General features: G+C 35.3%; 1 protein-coding gene and 1 pseudogene across 1 annotated transcript in view; one reads left to right on the top strand and one right to left on the bottom strand.

Annotated features, from left to right (window-relative positions):
* Positions 1–1,918: 1,918 nt before the first annotated feature.
* LOC107717763 (putative beta-lactamase-like 1) lies at positions 1,919–6,998 on the bottom strand (annotated as a pseudogene).
* A 4,914-nt stretch (positions 6,999–11,912) lies between these two features.
* The window catches only part of LOC107717764 (ephrin type-B receptor 2-like), a 20,833-nt gene continuing 9,458 nt past the window's right edge, over positions 11,913–23,287 (top strand). The window contains exon 1 of the mRNA XM_016524598.1: positions 11,913–12,066. Within this exon, the coding sequence (XP_016380084.1) occupies positions 11,967–12,066 (100 nt within the window). The 5' untranslated portion in view covers positions 11,913–11,966. The remainder of the gene's footprint in view (positions 12,067–23,287) is intronic.

Raw genomic sequence — 23,287 nt, 5'->3', positions numbered from 1 at the left:
GGTCAACAGTGATGTACAGCTTGATTTTCAGCTTGAATTCAGTATCCTTGATCCCCAAGAAACAGCACAGCAATGACAGCGGATTAGAGCTAGTGTTTATCTCAGCAAGACCATGTGTTAGCTCAAATGTTCAGGACTTTGATGGACTTTGTGTGCACAACTAAATGTATTTTCAATTGGTAAGTCACAGTTCATTTCTAAAGTATATCCTGTTTTCCTACATTGTACAGTGCAACAATGATTCTATTTTCTAATAATGTTTTTCTTATGTCCCCATTAATTTATGAAACATTATGAAAATGTTATCTTAATGTTTAAATGTACAGTTTAAATAATATTTGTTTATTATTACATTAACATCTCAGTTCTTGGAGAATACAAATTTACTGGTACAATCAAAACACATGTAGCATCCCACATTTTATATAAAATTTTATGTATGTATATATATACATATAATATATATATATATATATACACAATCTGTCTATAAACCAGCACACTGTATGCCATGATGGACACTGAATTTAGTTAATTTTGCATTTCCTGTTTTGTGGAGCCAAAACTAAGTTGTTAAAGAGAGAGAGAGTGTGTGTATGTGTGTACTTTTTGGTGTGTGCCTTCTGTTTTTTTCATGTGTTTTGCATCTCTTCTATCCTCAGTATCCACACGCAGTGGAATAAACAGTCGGGCCATGAGAGAGATGTTCCGCAGTTATGTAGAGATGCTGGTCAGCACTGCTCTGGACCCAGACATGATCCAAGCTCTTGAGGACACCAACGGTGAGCGCACATCATTAGGTGAAATATAAAGTGCATGTGTGGAGGACTGGGTGGGGTGATTAAGGGAGAGAAGGATGTTTAATAAAGCAAAGGAGGTTGAGAGAGAGGACAATGAGGTGAGACTGGAAGAATAATGACAAGCAAAAGATGCTTAGAAAAGAGGAGTGGAAAGTTACAGTGACTAATGCAGGCTGTTTTAGATTCATTAAATTAAGTTTATAGGCCACTGATGCCATCTTTCCATGCCTAAACACAAATATATCTGAAAAACTAACATATTGTAGCAATAAATAAACCTGTGCTGATAGATAAATGTGCAAAAATAATCTAACACTGTTTTAAACGGCAATTTGCTCATTCTTTTGCTAGTTAAATATTGATATAAATTGATCAAAAGTGACAGTAAAGACAGTTATGATTTCAAATACATGTTGTTTTTTTTAAACTTACTTTACATTCATTTTTTTTTTTTTTTTACTTGTTTAATACATATATTGTTAAGAATATGTATTTTATTTGTTTAGGTTAGTGCAGATACAGTACTGTGTAAGAGTATATAGATTTAAAAAAGCAACATTTACTTTATCAATAAAAATCAAGATGCTAAAATGACGCCTGTTCACACCAAGAACAATAACTATAAAGAAAAATATAACTATTAGTGTCCACATCAACTCACAATAACATTCCATTAATCACACGCTGCAGTTTTGTCATCTTTAAATGCTAGAGTCAGGTGGATTCTGATTGGTTGTCGATGTTTTTAGTGTTCATCAGCTGGGAAAAATAGTTCTGAAAGTGATTCCAATTATATTGTTTCTCAGTGTCAATATCTTTTGTGTGTGTGTGTGTGTGTGTGTGTGTTATGGATTTCCCTTTTCTCATAGAATTAGAATGCTCAAAAACTTTATAGTATATTATAATTATCATCCTTGGTGTGAACAGGCCTTTACACTGGTTTGTATTTAAGTCAAATAAAATGTTTAAACCAACGTATTAGTATTAGAGTTGAAATATGCTGAAACTACCTCTAGCTAAACTCAATTAAAAACACAGCAATGTACGAATCAAGGTCACACAAAATTGGGTACTTTGGAAACTGATGTACAGGTGCAAATGCTTAGGAAAGGCACACACTTTACTTTTAATTAAGACATGCAGTTCAAGCTTCTCAGAAACACACATAAAGGAATGGATGGTTGATGCAGTGATATTCCTCTGAAAAAAGGGAAAATCAAGCAGCAAGAGAAATTTTTTTTTCAAAATGGTCAAAATAAAAATAAGAAATAAGTATTCTACATATACGTTCAGCCCTTATCGTGAGACACGTTTAGTTACATGTACTTAAGCAGAGGCTGAAGTTCCTCAGAATTTGACACTTTCATCAAAGAGAGCACCTTTTAGCTTAACAACTCAAAAGCATGATCAAATGATTTCTTCATCCACTGAAAATCGGTTTGCGAGGTATCCGTGTGACTTCATAAGTGTTTAACCCTGGGACGTCAAAACCTGGTGAGAGCCCCTTTTTGTTAAAGATGTAAAAGTTAAAAAGCTGCCCATCCTGAGATTCAAGAGAGACAGAAGCAGCGTTAACTTTCAGCTGACAGGGGTACTCCTTCTCGAACACCACCCTGAACACCCTATCCTGCAGATAACTGAGTTTCAAACTTCTGTACTTCATGGGAACCATGGTGTCGACTTGAGGTCCAGTCTGCTCCAGAGACAGCACTCCATCTGCATCTGCTTTGATCTCATAGAACGTTATGTTGCTATAAGTAAAGTAACCTATGTAGGGAACAGGGTCCAGAGGAGGGATGAGAACATGAGGTGCATCTCTGAAGGCACTTTCCATGGCAGGGATGAGTAAACTGTAAACTTTAGCCACAAGATCCTCATCTTCAGGTTTGGTTCCAGCCATTAGGAGGACCAACCCAAGCTTCAAGCGAGGAACAAGGGAGATTGAGGCCGAATAACCATCTAAATGTCCATCTTTGCGGATTACGTCATAGTCCAACTGTTCTTTTACCTCCCACGGTGTGCCAGTTTGATCTGCAAAGTAACTATTTTCACAGCGAAACAGAGGAGTTAACATGGTTTTGAGGGTGTCAGGCTGGAGAACCGGGCGGGAGTATGCGCCCAGAAGCATCATCACCAGTTTGGCCATGTCAGCAGGTGTGGAGTACATTTGCCCTGATGGTCTATACCAGCCAAGGTCATAGAGGGGTGCAGGACGCCCGCTTGAGTAAACTCCTATCGCCATCCGGTTCGTTATTTGAGAGGTGATTTCGAATCCAGTGTCCTCCATTCTAAGCGGCTGTAGGATATTTTCAGACACCCATCGCTGATAATCCATCCCCACTACCTTCTCTGCCATCACGTGGGCCAGCAGAGAGAAGGCCAGGTTGCTGTAGTGGCATCTGAGGACAGCAGAGGGCTAGAATTACTTCCTCCAGGGAGAACCCACAAGTGCATTCATTGCATCTGCTGTCATCAATTATTTACACCTCCTTTCATTCATTAAAAATCCTCTCAATACAAGTCTGAAGAGGAAAATATACTTGTACTAGCTTACTTTGTTCCAGGGTCAGCCACGAGAACATCATCTTGTAAAAAATCCACAGCAGCCTGAGTGTTGCCTTTCCACAGTAAAGTAGTCGCCCTGAGCTGCCTGGGTAAACCTATAGTCAAAAATGAATCCGAAATATCCAGTTTTTCATATTTTCATTTATTTGATATATGGTGTTACCAGTTTGCCATTTAAAAGTAAAATGATTGAGGATCTATATGATTGAGGCATTAATATTCATTTTCAAGCTGATTATTTTCATGTTATGGCTGATAACCAAAAAATACCAGATATTAAAAATACATACTATTTTGTCGCAATGAAATAAAAAATTGAAACACTAAAAACTAAAAACCAGTCATTTTGAGTGCTAAACCACTACAATAATGTGCATTATGAAAAATTGATATATTTGATAAAGATTTAAAAGTGTCATTAAATTCTTAATGTTTTTAAAGATTAAGTGAACAGCAAAACTAATGTAAATGGAAGGGGATATAAGCATGTTCAATTAAATATCAAATATAGGTTGATGTGTCCAGTATTGAATAATGCAAACAAATAAAATCAGATTAATATATATATATATATATATATATATATATAACATAATATCTATATACAGTATCTCAAAGGCAGATGGTTTTTCATTACATACTGATTTCTAATGCCAGAAAAATATTCCAATGTAAATTTCCTGTCGAATCAACTTAAAGGCTATTTCTGAATGCAGTTAAGTGTACCAAAATAATCAGCACCACTATTTTTGGCACATTATATGAACATCAGCATGAGCATGGGGTAAGCTGAGTCCAGTATGTTAGGACCATTCCTTCATGTCTAATCCTAGAGGCAAACCCAAGTCATGTCAGGCAATAGAGCTGATTAGGGTAGCTGTGGAAACTCTTAAAAACATTTGATCTAATTACAGGTTTCACCTTTATTTTTACACCCCTAATTATATACATGCTAATCATCTCTTACTGATCTAAACACCACGGTTGAGGTCAGTTACAGATACTGTGGTCCTCACCTGACAGCTGACTGGCCATCCTTCTCAGGGTAACTGAGGAGACGTGGACTTGAGCCTCTCTACTGCTCATGCCGTCAGAGATGGACTTGAGGTCATGATCCCTTCTTTTCCCCAGAGGGTTTTCTTATGGTGAAGTTTTTAACATACTTCCCCAGAGGGTCATCCAAGGAATCCACTTTTCCATCCTCCCAAAGTTTGTAAAGCATCAAGGTGGGGAAGATTTTAGACAGGCTTGCAATTCTTTGGTGGTAAAACCATTTTTAAAAAAACATAAAAAGCAGCACGTAGGAGCCATAAGTGTGTAATGCTAAATATTTATAATGTAAATATGTATATCTACATTTGAATTTCAAAGGGGGTGAGCATCAACTTTTAAATGAAATTTATTGTCACTATGAAATAAATTTCGCGCAAGGTGCACTCTTATAGCAGTTAGCTAACCATTCAAATACATTTGCTAACAAAAATATGATCTAAGAAAATTTTGCTAACATTCCCATTAAGTTTCGAAAACATTGTTTCTGAATGTTATCCGAACGTTCAAATCGTCCAGTTTTTCACACGTTTCTTTCATTGTTATGTAAAGATTAGAGAAAGCATTAAGGTAACAAACGGTCCATGTTATCATTTTGCAAACATTATGAGAAAGTTACTTTTGAATGTTCTCTGAACCATCTAAGTTTTAACGTTTAAAGTTAGATGAGCATTCAACTAAATTATTTCATAAAAAATATTTTATTTAAATTAAAAATAATATTTAAATAATGTTTGCTAATGTTTTGAGAATGTTATTAATGACCAATTAATATCTTTGAACGAACACTGTTAACGTTACTGGAAAAACATTGAGAAAACCTTGCCAGAACGTTGCCAGTTCTGAGAATGTTTCCTGTTAGCGGGAAAGACATTTAAACAAAACTACAGTGTTTTTGTGATGGATCGATTCAAGCTTTAATTCGTTGTGAAACACGCCTAAGCCCTGAAGCAAGAGAAGGTACAGCGTAATCATCAAATCATAACTGCAAAGCCACTATAACCCACGGGTAAACAGTGTACTCATTTGTTGGGGGAGACGTGGGGTCACTTCCATTCCTTCTGCCAAAGTTCCCGTTCCACAATACAGAATCATTAAATATTACAATGGCAGAGATGGCTGGCAGTTTTGTGGCATCAATGCTGGTCCTCAAAAGCACATCTACCTGGAGTAAATCATATTCGTAATAGTTGTCAAACATTTTTTCAGTATCAGACGGCAGGAATCTAGACAGAAAGAACTTGTAAATTACTTTAATTTTCTATTCATCATTTGACTTCAGCGGTCTGACCTTGTCCAAAGCTTCCATAAGGACAGGAATCGGGTGCTGCAATGGCACAGGCTCAGGGAAACGTGGGCACATCTCCACTTTCATTTCTTTTGCAAATCTTATATCTACTGAAGTAAAGTAAAAAGATCATATGTAGGCTATGACTAATATGTGTGAACATATACTGTCAGATTGACACTGTTACAGACCCCTGTTAAGTTTAGCCAGAAAGGGGGATGCAGCATAAAGAGGACACGTGAATCCAAATGCCAGGAGAAAAGATTTATTTAAATAACAAAACGGAACATAACACAACTGGAAAACACGTATCCAAACGAAGAAAACGGAAAACACAAATGAACATAAAATAACTAGCAAAGGATAACATACTTCCCGAAACCACGGCGCAACTCCAAAGTATAAAGTCAACAAAAGAAAAACAAACCCAAATTTAAGAATTACAAAAAAGGATAATAAAGCTTGTTTGCTGGTGGGTCTCCTTCCCTTCCATGCTCCGCTTCAGCATCCTTTATATAGCTAGTAATCACTCATTCCATGAGACACAGGTGCACCGGGGCGGACCTAAACAATCAGACTCAAAGAGAAAGATTAGGGGAGACATGACGTCACATGAAGGAAGATGCACTCAAGGCCTAGGCCGTAACACACAACAACAAATATGTTGTTGTTGAGTTAAAGGTGGCACAAAACATTGAGGCTGAACATAAAATAACATGTTAATGCCTGAATCACTCATATGACATTTATCATTATATAATATAGTGCATTTGACATGTAATGGAGCATGGGGGCGGGTGTTCGGTCCATAATCATGTATTTTACACAAAGTTGTTTTTCCCTGCCCCTCCCTCCCAGTGATAATCAGGCTTTACAGCACACAGTAATCTACAAGCTACTATGTGGAGCTCTGGGTAATCCATAGACATCTCCTGCAAACGATGAATTAAGCACATGGAGATCGAAAAGCCAAATGTAAGGATGCTGATTGTTGTTGATGCAGCTAATGTTCCATGATGCTGTAAGTGCTGTCTAGGTATTTCTTAAAAAAAAAAAAAACACTTCCCAAATCTTTCTACAGTGTAGTAGCCCTTTTAATTTGGATCATTTTACCTGGTTTTGCTTTGGGAAGCCTGCACTGCCAAATGAAACAGCCCGTCATTACAAAGGAGAGAAGCAGAAAGAAAACCATTCCTAACTTTGTCCATTTCACTTTCATCTCTGCAGTCTGGTGGACTCCTTTTCTGGCAGGCTTAATTAGAAAGGACAGTTTCACAGACACTACCTTCTGAATGTTATATAAGGGCTAGTCACATCACATATATTGCACATACATAATGTATATTTAATCTTTAACAAGAATCATTAAAAAAATTCCACCAATCACTGTAATATTTTATATAAGCATGATAAAAAATTTAATTGCATTGTGTACTGCTCATGACATTGATTCCAGTGTATTTTCTAGTGTGGTGTAATATTCTCAGGATAAATGATAAGATGTCTTACCACAGGGTTTACTCCTTTAAGACAAAATCAGAGTTCCGTATGATCCTGCCACAACTGTTATGCCTATCCATGCAGAGGTTTGTTTTAAAAAAACAAAACAAAAAAAACATTCAAAATGGAATTCCATTAAAGCTGATAACATAGAGACATAACCAAAGCTTACCAACCACTCACCAGCCATGCTTTAATCTTCACGATAACCTATGCACCGACTTCTCAGCATCCTCTCAGCCAACTGCAGGCCTGCACGTCATAATCTGAAGACATCCTTCTTTAAAGCCTCACTCCTGATCTTTACCCATACATTCTGTTCATTCAGTTTATACTTTATATTTTATGTTTTTTATTTTAAATATATATTTTTTTCATTTTAACTCATAACTTTTCTTAGTTTAAACTTTTCAACAATCCTAAACTTACTTTCTTTCTTTCTTTCTTTCTTTCTTCAATATTATGTCAGAATTATTTTAGTTTAATTTTTAAATGAAATGATTAATATTAGATTGTAAATCACATTTACAAATCCATTCTATTCATTCAGTTTATATTTTATATAATTTTTTGATATATTATTTGAAAACTTACTAACTTTACTCATAACATTTATAACATTTCTGTTTAAACTTTTTTTTTAAATCCTAAAAATCCTTTCTGCTATTGATTGAGTGATTGATATAATATAATATAATATAATATGATATGATATGATATGATATGATATGATAATGTTGTCATTTTTTGTTTAATTAAAAAAAAATCTTAATATTAGATTTTTAATGTAAAATGCTGTTAATTAATTACGCAGAACACCATTTGTACAATATCTATTTGTCTTAATAGATTAGTATGAAAGACTGTTATTTATCTTATTTTGAGAAATTAGTTTTATATATTTCATATATCATCATATTATTTCTTACAAAAATCATTTGTTACAGGCCAAATACCACATTGTGTTTCATGAAACACAATATGATTTAATGGCTGAACATGCAGATAATCTTGCTTTTTTTTTCAACAGTTGTCACAAGAGGTCAGCAAACTCTATTGTATTATTTTATACCTGTTTTGTTTTTCCCTAAATCCCCATTAGAGAGTGACCCGCAACAGTCAGAATGACTTGATTCAAAAGAAATATTTGCAAAAAAAAACAAACAAAAAAACTAGCATATGTCTTTATAAAAGTAATTTAATCGCCTTGTTGAATCAGGCATGAAGTGGATATCAGTGCCGTAAAAAGAGAATTATTGACTGGTAGCCATTTGCTTGACTGAACTACTTATTTGATCTTGTCCTCCTGTTTTTGAAGTGTGGCAGTGAGCTGCTCCCCAGATCCCTGCCCTCGGGCTCCATGTCTAAACCAATAGTGAGATCAATACCATCAGCCTGTCTGCACAAGCTGTGACTGCTTGATGGTGGTTTTATTGTGCCCAAACGATCCCATATCTAATAACATAAACATATGTCAACCTGTTAATCAGACCTGACAAAATCCATTGTGTGACACCAAAATGTAATAGCACGAGATGGGGGAAGAGTTTATGCACTGCCTGTTAGCTACCCAGACCATTGTATTATTTTCATTACTCCATTTGCTTATTCTTTTTCTTTCTTTATACATTCTTTGAGCCCACGCCACTCCTTGATGACTTTCCCTAATATTGAAGACTTGGGGTGCTGTCAACTGATACCCTCCGACTATTTCCAGAGCCTAATTCACAGAGGACCATGTGCATGCTCCAGATATTAAATTACTCGTGAAATATTTGCTCATCCTCCAGGCCTTGTTCATCTTAACAGAAAACTCTGCTAAGTCCTGGAAATGTCAAAGAGAGCAGATCTGAGTCACCTCTGTGAGCAAGGTCAATTTGTCCAATTTAGAGCAGCAGGATTAGAAAGCCAGACCCGTATCAGTACGTGTTACTATCAGAAGCCGTCAAAATGGCACAGTGGGGTGTCATGTTGGTTTCTACACTCACAAAAGAGAGTATTTTGTGGGTCTGTGCTCTCATGGGAGAGTTTGGAGCAAGACGCACTGACCCTCTGTAAGGGTCGCTGACCTTCTTTGAGCTTGTTTAGTTTGAATCACTGATACAAACAGTAATGTGATTGTATTGATAATTCAGAACTTTACATTTGTACAGGTATTATTAAATATTTGTATTAAATATTGTATTTATATTAACATTTTTAATTTTGGTAAAGGTGTTGAAAAATTTCATTCTCTATTTTTGTATTCTACATTTATATGTGTATGTATTTTTTATTCAAATATGCATTATTGAATATTTTCTAAATAAATATATTTATATATTTATATTACCGTATTATATTAAATATATTTGTATTTTTTAAGTAAATATCATTACATTTGAAATATGTTAATATATTTTATTCTAAATATTTTAGAATATATATGAATATGAATGTATATAAATTATAAATACATATTTTCAATATTTTAATATATATTTAAATATGGAAGTGTTCAGCTAGTAGTAAACTGGCTCATCTCCATTCCTGTCATGCTATGACTGAACACTGGAGCCTGACAGACACATGGTCACTTCCCAGAATAACCCAGTCATCACTGACACAGATGAGTGGAAGTAAAGAGAAGATACTGTAGGCATGTTTCCTAGTGACAAAAAAAAGACAAAAATAAATAAAATTTTCCATAAAGCCCAGTGAGATGTAATTAATTCAAATTATTAAGCAGAATGAATCATTTTAGTCACCATTCAGGACAAAAATAAGCTATTTTTCAGTATTATGACTATAATTATAGAGTGCAACTGTATGATGTCACTGCTCTCTTGTATATCTTTGTTAGCTTAAATGAGGACCTTTTGTTCTCCTATTAAAAACACACCTGCATGCAGTTTAAAGCTGTAGTATAATCTATATTCCCCTATTGGTTTAACCTTGGTCTTTCAAGGTCTTGTATTAATAAAAGTGATACATATATATAACAGTTAGTGATATGAGCCAGAGTAAAAACCAGTTTCATGGTTCAATTCATGACCCACAAATCAAGACAGATTAGACCTGATTGGGTTGTTGGTGCCATATGTGACCTACAATCTGCGCTCTGCTAGCATTAGTAGACAGGAGGGTCGCCAATCTCCCTGGGCAAAGGTTTCCATGGAAACGACCCCTGGATTCTCCAGTCTGCCGTTTTGCAATCCTCACTCATCTTGAGGCTGAATTATCCTAGATTCCTTTATGTCTCTTCCATATTCTTCTGCTCTATTTCCTCCCTCTCTTGCTCTCTCTCTTTCCCTAACTCTCCGTCTCTCTCTTTCCTGTGGTCTTTCCCTCTCTTGCTCTTGCTAAGAGCTTTGTTGTGTGCCGTTAGGAATTTGACAGAAATGTGTATAATCATGCTCTATTTTTAATGAGTCATTATGATTTTCCTCCAAGTAAATGTGCAGTACAAAACTGTCTTATGACTTCCGTGTCAGTGATTTACAATCTGTATTCATTTTATTTGCTCTTCCTGCAAAGATCTTTTGGACAGAATGTACTAAAAGTAAAATATTTTTCTATAGTGAAAAAAATAAAATTTTTAACTGCAACTATGCTAACAGCTCCACTATTCAGGATCTGAAATGATATCTGAAATCCAGTGATACACTAGGTAAATTCACCGGGAGTACAATAATCCATGTATGAGGGCTGAAGTACTAATGGAGGTTCTCACAGGAGTTAAAAGAGGAGTTAAAAGATCACGAGTGGAGGTGTTGAGAAACGAGGCCATTTATCTTCTTCACACCAGCCCCTTGTGTGATCTGTCAGCTTTGTAATCTTCAAAACGATCAAATTGCAAGTGACTCAAGGGGATTAGAGAACTATTTGATAGACGATCACATGCATTACTCTATCAGTTCACCCCCTCAACCCCCCTGCACCTAGATACATTTTTCACCCAAACTCCAGGGGGCACTGTTGGTATAATATGAATTTATGGTGTCATTGATCAAACAAGTGAATTCCGGGCAAATTAATTGGCTTGTGCATCCAATAGAAGAGTGCTGCTAATTTTAAATTTCGAAATGAATAATTATTTTGATTTAAGTGCCTTCACGGTGTCTTTTGTGTGACTGCCTAAGTTATTTAGATATTAGTCATTTAATACTGATTAAATGACTAACCGTATAGATATTATCCTCCTGCCAGATGCTAACATATATAGGGGAAAATATCAATAAATCCATAAAAATTTATTTTAATTTTTAAAATGCGGTTTAAATCTTAGTGTTCTTACAGCAATTTATTATTATTATAATTTTTTTTTTTTAATGTTCAGATAATCAGTTTTTTTTTTTCAGTTTTGGGAATTTTGTTTGTTTATTTTTTGAAACATTTTTGTTTTAAGTATTATTATTATTTAATTAAAAGTATTATTATTTAATTAAAATAATTTTATAATGAAAGTAAATTAATACATTTATATAATAATTTACTTTAATTATACTTTATATTTTATCACATATAATATGATCAGATTTTATCACAATATTATAATATAAAATAATATAATATAATATATAGTATTATTATTGTTATTATCTTGCAGACATTAGTAACTGTTGAATGTTGAGCATCACTCTCGTCGTACACTCATTCCCGCCCCCTCGTCTGCGTTTCATTGGTTTCGTCCAAACTTGCTTTAGTTCTTCCAGTCCGATTGGGTTTATTCGAGTGCTTGAGATCATAGTGTGTTCACAGATGGCCTGCCGGACAAGTTTTCAATGAATATTCTAGGTCTTTACAGTCAAATGCCCAAATTCACGGCAATTATGGATATAATTCGTTGGTTATGGATAATACGGATTGTGTGGGCTGTTGAAGGTAAGAGCATGTGTCTGTGTCAAACGTGCGCGCTTTGAAATGTCTGTTACTTTTTACGCTACATGATGCTGATGATATTATTCAAATTAAGATGATACTTTTTTTTAATAAAGCCAGACACTAGTGTTTTACAGTCATGTCATATTATTTCAAGTTAAAGGCTTCCGTTTCCATTAAAGTGCACCGAGAACAGGTGCACTGCAACAGTCTGAGGGAATAAATGAGTTGAAATGGCTTTCATTTGGTCAACTGCTACTCTCCATTTACATCAACACAATATAAACGGTTCAATCACAACAAAAGTTAAAGGGATTGTTCACCAAAAAATGAAATTATTTCATCATTTACTTACCCTGTTGTTCCAAACCTGCACTACTTTCTTTATTTCTGTGTAACACTAAATAAGATGTTAGGCAGTCTACTCCATTCACTTTCATCAAAGTAAATGATGACTGAGGCTCATTCTGCCTTACATCTCCTTTTATGTTTCACAGAAGAAAGAATGTCATAAAGATTTGGAACAGCAGGAGGGTGTAAATGATGTCTCTTTAAGCAGCATTATCAAGTCTCTCTCGCAGAATGATCTTAAGTAACATTTGAGAACGTATAGGCTCAAACCTAGTGAGCTGTCTAGTAACTACACAGCATTTTCGGGTATTACAGACTAGTAAGAATGCAAATAGGTGCTTAATAGGTGCCCATAATGCTGTCTAGCTAGGTTTTGAAAGGCATGCTAGATGCTAGAGTAGTATTGTAAGTCAAAATGCCTTAAAAACATTTTAGTTCTTTCCATAGTACATTTTTGTCTGTCATGCTCCAGTGTTTCTGTTAGTACATGTGGGCCATTGTCTCAAATAGAGATCTGCATCAGCACCTCATCACCACCTGAGACCTTCAGAAGAGCTGCAAGGACCTTCATCTTTTTTTTAAAAACTTCATAGTGCAGTCTGTCATTAATATATTAAGAAAAACAGGTGCTTAATTATGTCTGCAGACGTCCTTTGAAGTAATTTGGATTGTCATTAGAAGTCATTACATTCTCATGTTATATGGAGTGAGTCAGTGTGCTTCTAGAAGTTTTTCCTATACCCATTATTTCTTGGAGAAGGTCCTTGATGGCGGACCTGTTGCAACAAGACAAGGGAGGAGAAACATTACAATAGTTACGCATTTCTTTTGAGTATGATTTTATAGATGATACCATCATGTTGTTCTTAATCACTTATTATACATTCTAAAAAAATAAAGGTTCCAAAAGGGGGTTTGTGATGTCATAGAAGAACCATTTTGGGTTCCCCGAAGAATCTTTCAGTGAACAGTTCTTAAAAGAACCATTTTTCTTTATCTGAATAATGTAAAGAACCTTATAATGTGCAATGGAAAGTCATCCATGGAGGACGTTAAAGGTTCTTCATGGAACTATATAAAGAACTTTTATTTTTAAAGGGTTTATGAACTGTCTTTTTTTTATTATTTTGTTCTGTTCTCTGAGGTCCACTTATAATGTTATCAAGATTTTTACCTAGAAAAACATCACAATTCAGCAGTAATAGGCTATTTTCTGTCTTGTTTTGGCCCCCTTCATCAGGACGCTCTGTTTGAATAGGCATGGTGGATTGTAGACTCGGAAGTAAACGCCCACTGATTGGCTAACAGTTGTGTATGTTTGACAGCCTACATCCTTCACAGATGGACGCTCCAGTGATTTAGGTTAAAATCGCATAAATACTCAGTACATATTAAACGATCTGTAATAACAGACAAAGCAATAGTGAGCATGTAATAAAAACAGTTACTCACACTTGTGTGGTTCGACATTACCGTTGGATCCAATATAGTCGGCACAGCATCGTCTTTCAGTTTCAATCTTTCTGAAAATCCTGCGTCGAATTGTGCCTTGTTTGTAAACAAATCCGCTGAAAATGAAGTGAACAAAGGAATAAAGTTCATCCACTGATCACTCTTATGTCAAAAGATCAAGGGAATTTCAATTTCTCAGTTCATAACTCCTTTAAGAATAATGATTAATTAATATTTGTTACCTTTTCCATGGAAATTTCTCTGTGGAACATCATATGAGAGTTTTGCTTTGTCTAGTATGCTATTAAACCATCTGTTTAGTGATACACTACGAACAGTGCCTACATGACGCTTAGCCATACCCTGAAAACACACCATCCATTCCTGTTTGGACTGTCTGATGGATGTGAGGAGTAAAAGCTCATTTATCACACCTCAGAGCAGATACAGCGCTTGGGAGTGAAATAATTGTTTACAGCACCGAGACACGCATGTCGCATGACTTAGGCTGCGATTAAGGACATGGATATTTCCTCAAGGGAGTGAGGATGTCTCTGTGAATTAGACCCTGCTTTGACTAATCTAATGAATCCATCCTGTTTCAATTTTGTTCACTGGGTTCTTAGTTTGCCCAAGGGCAGTGAGTAAATTATTTGCTGTAATGTGAAGAAAATACATGGCTGGACTGCCACTTTAGCTCCTGTTCTGTTTTGTTCTGTCAATCATGTTGCAAGCCATAATGACAGGACTGTGCAGGAAAAAGCCGACCCCCTCAGCTTTTGTAGAGGAAGTAGTGTGCATAAATTATAGTAGCAACGCATTTGTGATAATGCAAACCTCGCTTAACCATGCCCCCCTTGCCACAGCATTAGTGTCTATTTGTTCTGTTAGAAATACACTATTTATGGTTTTCACAGGATGCTCTAGTGAATCTGACCCATACTCTAAATCACTACAGGGAATGGGTAGTTTTTTTTTATTGATGTTTTTTTAAGGTGCTATTAATTTATTCAAAAGTACATAAAAAATGCAATTCATACATATACAATGACTTGAATACACATCTTCAAGTTTAGTTCAGATTATAATGATATATTATATAATAATTATAAACTAAAACAATAAAAAAAATAGTTATTTGAAATAAAATAATAAATGTTAACTGAAATAAAATACATAACTTATTAACTTATTTTAGCTTGATGCTCAGGAAACATTTCTCATTTACCTTGATGTACTAAAATAAACTAAAACGGAAATAAAATTAATAAAATTATAGACATTGAAATAAAAATTAGTAAATTTTATATAAAAATATTAATAAAAACTACCTCAATATTACTAGAATAACAATGCTCCCGACAAATTTAATGGTAATTGGGAATTATTATTATTATTACCTTGGGGAACAATTGTTTTAAATAAACAAACACATAAATAAATAAATAAATAAATAAATACATTTTAAGAAGTGTACTCGCCTGTATTCAAGGTGTATTGAAAATGTAATTTTTTATATGACGGTTACATTACATTTTAGTCTGGTATTTTATACAGTTATCCTTGAAATTGATAGTTTTCAAAGCCATTTGAAACCATTATGAATACACTGATGATGATAACCAGGTTTTTCCTTTTCTTTATTGTGGACCCTCTTATATGTCATTGACTATAGATGTGGGAGATTTTTAACTTCCGCAGTTTTTCCAACCTTAACCCGAATATGCAACCACCAGCTACTTTTTTTTCCATACAAATACAGCAGCCATGTATCCCAGAAAGCACCTGGGTTCGTATGATGTGTGTCCTGCAGACCTCAGTACTTGCTGCACTCCCCCGTCCCTGTTTATTAGGACCAAGACCTGCCTCTGGCATCTGCAACATCTTTCCGAGCCTTTACATAAGCATGGCAAACCTGACCAATTTCAGTCATGCCATACAGCGTCGGCTCTGTGGCCTGTCAACTTTGCAGAGCGACAGACAGAACAAACGGTCTCTGAATCAATGAATTTATAGGTGATGGGAAACTGGGAGTTTCCATATGGCCTCTGATGAAATGACAAGATTTTGTCCACAGGCTTGTGAGGGGGTCAAAATGGTAAAATTATCAGGTATCCAAGAGGGACTTGCCATCTGCTTGACAATTTAATTATCCATCTGTCTCTCTGTCTTGTTGAGTGATCATTTTGAATAAAATGAGGTGAAATGGATTGTACTCTTAATGTTAATTATTAGCCAGTTTGATGAGCGCCGTCATATTGATTTAAATTCATGCTATTTTTGAGTGCAGAGATGAGGGTACAAAACAAATTTGGTTTGTAAACACTCAATCTCATTTAACAAAATGTCAAAGTGTCAGCTGTTATCGAGGAGCAATATCTCTCTAACTACCACACGATACGTGGGCAGACACAGTTCATTTTTTTAAATGGAGAGCAAGGAGGGTATAGTAGAGTTTAAAGTAGCAATCCTTCCATTTTATGGATGTTTTTGATGTTGTTTAGGACGGTGTTTCCCAACCTCTCTTTAGTCGCGGCACCAAATATTAAAAAATGATTTTTTTTACACGGCACCCCTGCTCTCGACAGACGGCACTCCGGTTGGGAAACACTGGTTTAGGACAAGGAAATGAGCAGCAAACTCACATCCGGACAGGATGATATTTCTGCAGTTTCTCTCCATAGTTGAAAAGAATAGTAAAGTATAACAGTAAAGTATTAAAGGGATACACCAAAATGAAAATTTTGTCATTAATCACTTACCCCCATGTCGTTCCAAACCCCTAAAAGCTTTGTTCGTCTTCGGAACACAATTTAAGATATTTTGGATGAAAACCGGGAGGCTTGTGATTGTCCGATTGACTGCCAAGTAAATTACAGAAAAGTATGAAAGACATCGTCAGAATAGTCCATCTGCCATCAGTGGTTCAACCATAACGTTATGAAGCGACGAGAATACTTTTTGTACGCGAAGAAAACAAAAATAACGACTTAATTCAACAATTCGTCTCCTCTGTGTCTCTCCGCATCACCGTAGCGTCGCTTAATAACGTTACGGTTGAACCACTGATGGCAGATGGACTATTCTGACGATGTCATACTTTTCTGCCAGTAAGAACATGAACAAAGAAACAAAGTAAAACAAACTGACAAATACAATAAAATAAATATACAAATTAAATTAAATAAACAGTGCTGTCATTTTTCCATGAAGTTACTAACATTACTGTTCAGGTAAGTAATTGCCACAAAAGAACTCTAAAAGTAATCAAATGTAAATGAATACTGCATAGTTTTCAGTGTATGTATTGATAGATTAATGCTTATTAAAGCTATAACGTTATTCAGATTAAGAGCAGATTTGCATTTTGATGGCCCAAGCGCCAGTCTGTCACTTTAAGACAATAAAAAAATAAAATTAGCTTAATAAAACAGCCACATGCCTAAAGTGTAAGCAGATGTTTGAATGTTTAGTTCTCTCTTCTATCATAATTAAACAGGGCTTTCATGTTGCGCGTGCTGAAGCTCCTCCGCTTGAGCGCGATCTCTTCTGAATTGCTAATAGCAATAATGCATCATAGACAAATGTTTGAAAAACAGCTGGCGACTCTGGTGAGATAGAATTTGCAAGATAATGTGTATATATAGCAATAATAAATGTATGTGTTTTATTCATTTCTCCAGTACTGATAGCAGAACCGTTAACGTCAGAGCTTATCGATACTCCGGTCTTTCATAATTTAGCCGCGGGACCGATTAAATACCGGGTTTCGGTACCCATCCCTACTGACCAATCAAAATCAGACATTTCAGAGCGCCATGTAATAACGTTTGGTTAAACCGGGTAATTTTTTTTAATTTATGAACTCATTTTTGACAGGATCTATTAAATTATTAGAAAATACAGAAATAAATTTGATTTATACATACAGTGATGTGAATGAATCTCAGTGATGAGCATGCTTTTAATATCTTTCATTTTTGGGTGGCAGAAAGTCAAAAATGTCAGGATGATACAGCTGTCCTGACATCATAATGAGGAGAAATGGCTAGTTTTGGCAAAAGTTTTGAAAATGCACATTAAACACATTAAGTTTTTCCTCTTCTTTGCCATGGACTTTTTAATTTGACATTAGCCCAAGTAAGCCTAACACTGATAAATTGAGTCTAGTAGTTTCTTGCGCTTATCTGATGAAGATTTATTTGAGCATGTGGCTTTATTCTGCATTATTGTGTTGTTGTTTATTTGATGAATATTTATTTGAGCACATGACATTGTGTTTGTGCTTATTTGATTAAGATATATTGGATCATATGGTGCATTAAGCATTTCACACCAGTCAGATCTGCATGCTACCCAAGCTGGAAAGATGTTCATCTTGCTACTACAGAAAAAGCCAGTCCACACAGAATGGATATACAGTACAATAAGTGCAATGAAATTCTTCACCTGTACCTAACGGGGTTAAAACCTGGCCTAGTCTCCACTCACGGGTGTCTAATAGACTGTGTGCTAGAGTTTTATTTTCTTTCTTGAAAACAAATCTGGATATAAGTTGTATTCATTGACCCAGAAGCTTTACATTCTGAAGTGAACTTAATGAAAAGAGAAGAGAGATCCCTGAGCTAAAGAATCTCTATTCAGAGTGATTAAAAATCAGATGAAAAGTTAATTTGCTCCCATAGCCTGAAGCTGCTAATTTACTCTGAAATCCACCGATGATCTGATTTGCGAATGGATTGTTGTTGAGTGATCGTCAGTATTTAGTCAAAGCCTTCTCAAATGGAACCATTTGGAATCATTTTTAACCATGTTCTGTATTTGTTACTTGATTTAAGATTATAGATATTCATCTACTCAGTAATCTTTTTAGATGGGGAAAATTTGCCTCGGGACGTGACTATCGTGTTCCATGTATAATTATGTCCTGTGTAAGCTTCATCATGTGTTCTTTCATTTTCAGGTATTGAATGTCCCAAAGCAAGCAAAAATGAGTATGAATGGACATCCCAGATAATGAGCTCATATTGCATAATCATAATATCCTCAATAGTAACAGACGCAGACGCAGTCAATCCACAGCGGTTTTGCTGGCAGAGCAGAAGTGTTCTTATTCCACAGAGAGCTGACATAAAATATTGAAATTCAAAAAGCTCATGACCTACTTATTCACTATTCTCGATTTTCAAAACTATCTGAAAACACAAGGGTACGTGTTTGGTTTAATATAATTTGATTAGTCGGGTGTATAAGTTAGTCTTTTTGATGATTGTCACCTCACATAGTCATAGTCTTGTGATGCTTCTTAACGTCCACCTCCTTATACATTAGTCATGCAGACTGTATTTGCATTCAGTGTATTTATGGAGTAGATTATTTTTAAGGTAATGTATTTGCCATTAGTAATTCATGAATGTACTCTTTCTGTACCTTCATTTGGGCTCATTTCTGCACCTTTGATTTAATTGTTGATTGTCTGAAATGAATATACTTTACTGTACAAAAGTTTAGGGTTAGTGATTTATTTATTTTTTTAAAGAAATTAATACTTTTATTCAGCAAGGATGCATTAAATTGATCTAAGTGACAGTAAAGACATTTATAAAGTTACAAAAGATTTCTATTTCAAATTCTGTTCTTTTGAACTTTCTATTCACCAGAGAATCCTGAAAAAAGTGTATCATGTTTTCCAAAAAATATTAAGCAGTACAACCGTTTTCAAAATATGGTGGTTTCTTGAGCACCATATTAGAATGATTACTGGAGGATCATGTGCAATGAAGACTGGAGTAATGATGCTGAAAATTCAACTTTGTGTCACAGTAATTAATTACATTTTAAAATATATTCAAATACAAAACCATTATTTTAAATTGGAATAATATTTTAATCCTTGGCACGCATAAGAGATTTCTTAAAAAAAGCATGAGAAAATCTTACTGAGCCCAAATGATTGCATGGTAGTGTATGCAAGCAGTGTCGAAATTAACACTCAGAAAGCCCGAAACGTGATTGGGTTTGGCCTGTAAATAAAACTCGGCAGTTGGCCTGTAACTTTATTGGAAACTGCAAAATTGCACGGGCCGGATTGAACGAATGATAATCTGACCCTCACTGATGTAAGTGATGCGAGCGATTCAATTGAAAGTCTAACCGTCTACTAAAACATCTGTCACAACCTCAATGAACTCTTCCTTCAGTGTGAATCAGAGGTTCATACAAGAATTTTTTTTCCAGAATTGTGTGACAACAAATGTGTGTAATATTCAATGGATTTATAAGTTTCCAAAAAGAATAAAAATGCAGATCAGAATCACAGCAAGACAGAGACTGAATCATCTCGAATGACACAATGACCTGCGCTGTTTGTCACAAATAATCCCATTGTTGCAGGTATAGAAATCAATAATGCGAAATATACTTCAATGGACTATACATTTTCCCAATACACCCACCATTGGCAGGTGTGGGTAATTTTGGCCTCTGAATGCAAGTGGTCAGAGTATGGTTTGTCTGCTTCAGGGGGCTGTTTCGGCTCCATGGAGATGAGAGTTGTAAATTGGGAGAAGCAGGGGATTAGTGTTGGGTCTGTAAACTGTGAGCAGGCTGCTCCACTGACCCACTGCTCATTCAGCGCCATCACATTTGGCTCCTGTCTGCAAATGTTAGACAGTCACATAGCAGAGATATGCAGGGGTTTATATGCAAAACGTCCCCCTGACGTCTGCTCAGAATCCTGACATAACAGAGTGAGACAAATCTCTTGTTGGACTGCAGCGAATGCTTTACTGCCACTGTACTACAGACATGTTTCATCGATAGCTTTTGTAGGTCAGTAAATCCCAATTCTGTATCCAACAAAGGATTTATGAGGAAAATGCTTGTTTGATTTCTTAAAGGGATAGGTCACCCCCCCAAAAATGAATATTTTGTCATTGTTTACTCACCATCATGTCGGTACTAATGATTTTCTTTTCTGTGTGAAATACAGAAGTCAAAAAGTCAAAGTGTATTCTTTTTTTGTCCATAAAATTTATGTCAGTGGGATCCAATGTTGTTTTGGTCCCCATTGAATGGACATAAACAATTGGAAAGTTCTGCAAAATACAGTGTTGCGATTGTTAACTGAAACTACTGAAAATAATAACCTATTTGGTAACATTTCAGAAAGTGAATATTAATAATAAATTATAAAAAGTCTTTGAAATAAAATAAAAATAGCAAAATGGAATATAAATATTAAAAACTCAGAATCACTCGGATAATTGCATTATCAACTAAATGAAATATATAAGTACTAAAATTTCTAAAACTGAAATAAAAATTTCTAATAATAAGCTAAATAGAAAAAAACAAACCTAAAAGAAATTACAAAAGTACATATACACAAACAATATTAGTAAAAAAAATAATAATTTAAATAAAAACTGAAAATGTAAAGAATAAAAAATCTAAATATTAGTATAAAAAATATATTATTTTATGTTCCACAGAAGAAACCACATGAGGGTGAGTGAATGATGACAGAATGTTTATTTTTGGGTGTACTGTTGCTTTACTGTGTTTACTGTGAAACTACAAAACAATTTTCTTCCTTCTATATGTCAGACTTGTCATCGGTTGCAGACTGGTGCTATTGTTCTTTTGAAGATGGATTGTGAGTTTACACTCAGACACACTGCGTGGTCTAGTGAATGTTTTAGCATCCCACCCACAGGTTGACTGACAGATCTGGAGCACAGAGGATCAATGCATTCTGTCCTGTTTCTGGATGTGGAATTCTGAGCATGTCCTCACACTAGTTCACACGTTCACAATGTGTCATAGCTGCTCACTGTAGGACATGGAAGCTATTGATCAGTTTAGAATATCTATTACTATCAGCACTGTTTGAATCCATCGTGTGCTGGAGACATGCTGTTTCAGTTGCATAATCATGTTTATGGTTACTTTTTTCCCCTTTTCAAATTACTGCAACAGCACTCAAGCTATATACATGAACTACACAAGTTTGGTCATTTATTAGATTAGTCATCAAGCTAGTAGCTTATTCAATTCGAGTCAACATTTCTTTTTTCTATTTATTTCCAGGTTAAAATTTGATTTTGAATCCCAGACTTTCAAAGAGGTCTCAGACTTTTGGATCCCAGTGTATGTCGGTATCATAAGCAGTATATAATATCAGTGTTGCGTGTGTTTATGTGTGCGTGTGTTGGCAATATTTGATATAATGGAATGTAAGACGGTAGGGATCTGCATAGTTTGTGAGGTGTATCGTGTAAGATCAAAGCTTGATTTAATTAACTCAACATTAATATTTTAGTATGTTTCAAGGGCAATGTTTGTGCTTCTTCTTCCGAATAAAACAGACGAAACCAGCACTGGAGATCAGGACAAGAAAATGCATCATGAAATGAGGATGTACTGTATATCAAAAATAAAAAACCTGTTTGGGGGGAAAAGGTTGAAATGTTGCATTGATTATCTTTCCAACTTGTAACCAAAATAAATAGCAGTCGATTCATTTGTTAGCAAGTCTTAGGGCTGTCGCGATTCGTAGATTTGATCAGACTATTCGATTTTTAAAAATCCTCGACTTCATTTTGCTTGCGTCGACTAACCGGCAAAATACCTGAAGTGGCGTATTTCACGGACGAGAATCCATAAAGGGAGACATCTGTACATGATACAAAATATAATAGGTATGGAAAGTAAGAATGGAAATAAAAGGAAGGAACAAGTCATAATAAATAGACTGAGGATTGGACATTGCAAGCTAAACAAAACTCTTCATGTTATAGGAAAACACTGTAACACACCCGACAGGACTATGTGATGAATGTCAGGAGGAGGAATCAATTAAGTGCTTTAATTATGCGCTTTAATTATGTACATGCGTGTAGGTTAAGCACATGTGTCTCACAGCGGCTCTGTTCACAGTAGTTCCACAGGAACTGTTATCATTTACATGTGTGGAGCGTCTCAAACTCCATCTCTGCATGTTGTTGTGAGTTTGGGTTTATTATAACGTTCATCTGGGAACGCAACATGCTCCATTTCATCAGATTTGTAAGGTAAATCATTTAGAAATCTACGCAAACTCAGGAGAATACATCGCGGTTTCAAAATAAAAGCTCAAACCCTCACTCTGAGTTTACACGTTTTGATGTCCACATCTTAATTTAATTACAGTGGCTATAGTATTTCTGTCCTAAAGAAATGGCCAAATATTAAAGATTAAAGGCAGAGTAAGTGATTTCTGGTAGCCAATGTTGATATTTGAAATCACCAAAACAAACAAGCCCCTACCCCAAAAGGGTCTTGCCCCTATTTTGATAGCTCCGCCCCACATATATGTACGCAACCCAGGCAACGATTAGTTCTGTGAAACAAAGCAAAACCAATATTACACCGTGTCTAC

Source organism: Sinocyclocheilus rhinocerous, unplaced genomic scaffold, assembly GCF_001515625.1.
Source record: "Sinocyclocheilus rhinocerous isolate Xijiao unplaced genomic scaffold, SAMN03320098_v1.1 scaffold1444, whole genome shotgun sequence".
Classification (NCBI taxonomy): Eukaryota; Metazoa; Chordata; class Actinopteri; order Cypriniformes; family Cyprinidae; genus Sinocyclocheilus; species Sinocyclocheilus rhinocerous.
Note: the sequence above shows the minus strand (reverse complement) of the source record. Positions and strands in the feature narration are given on the sequence as shown.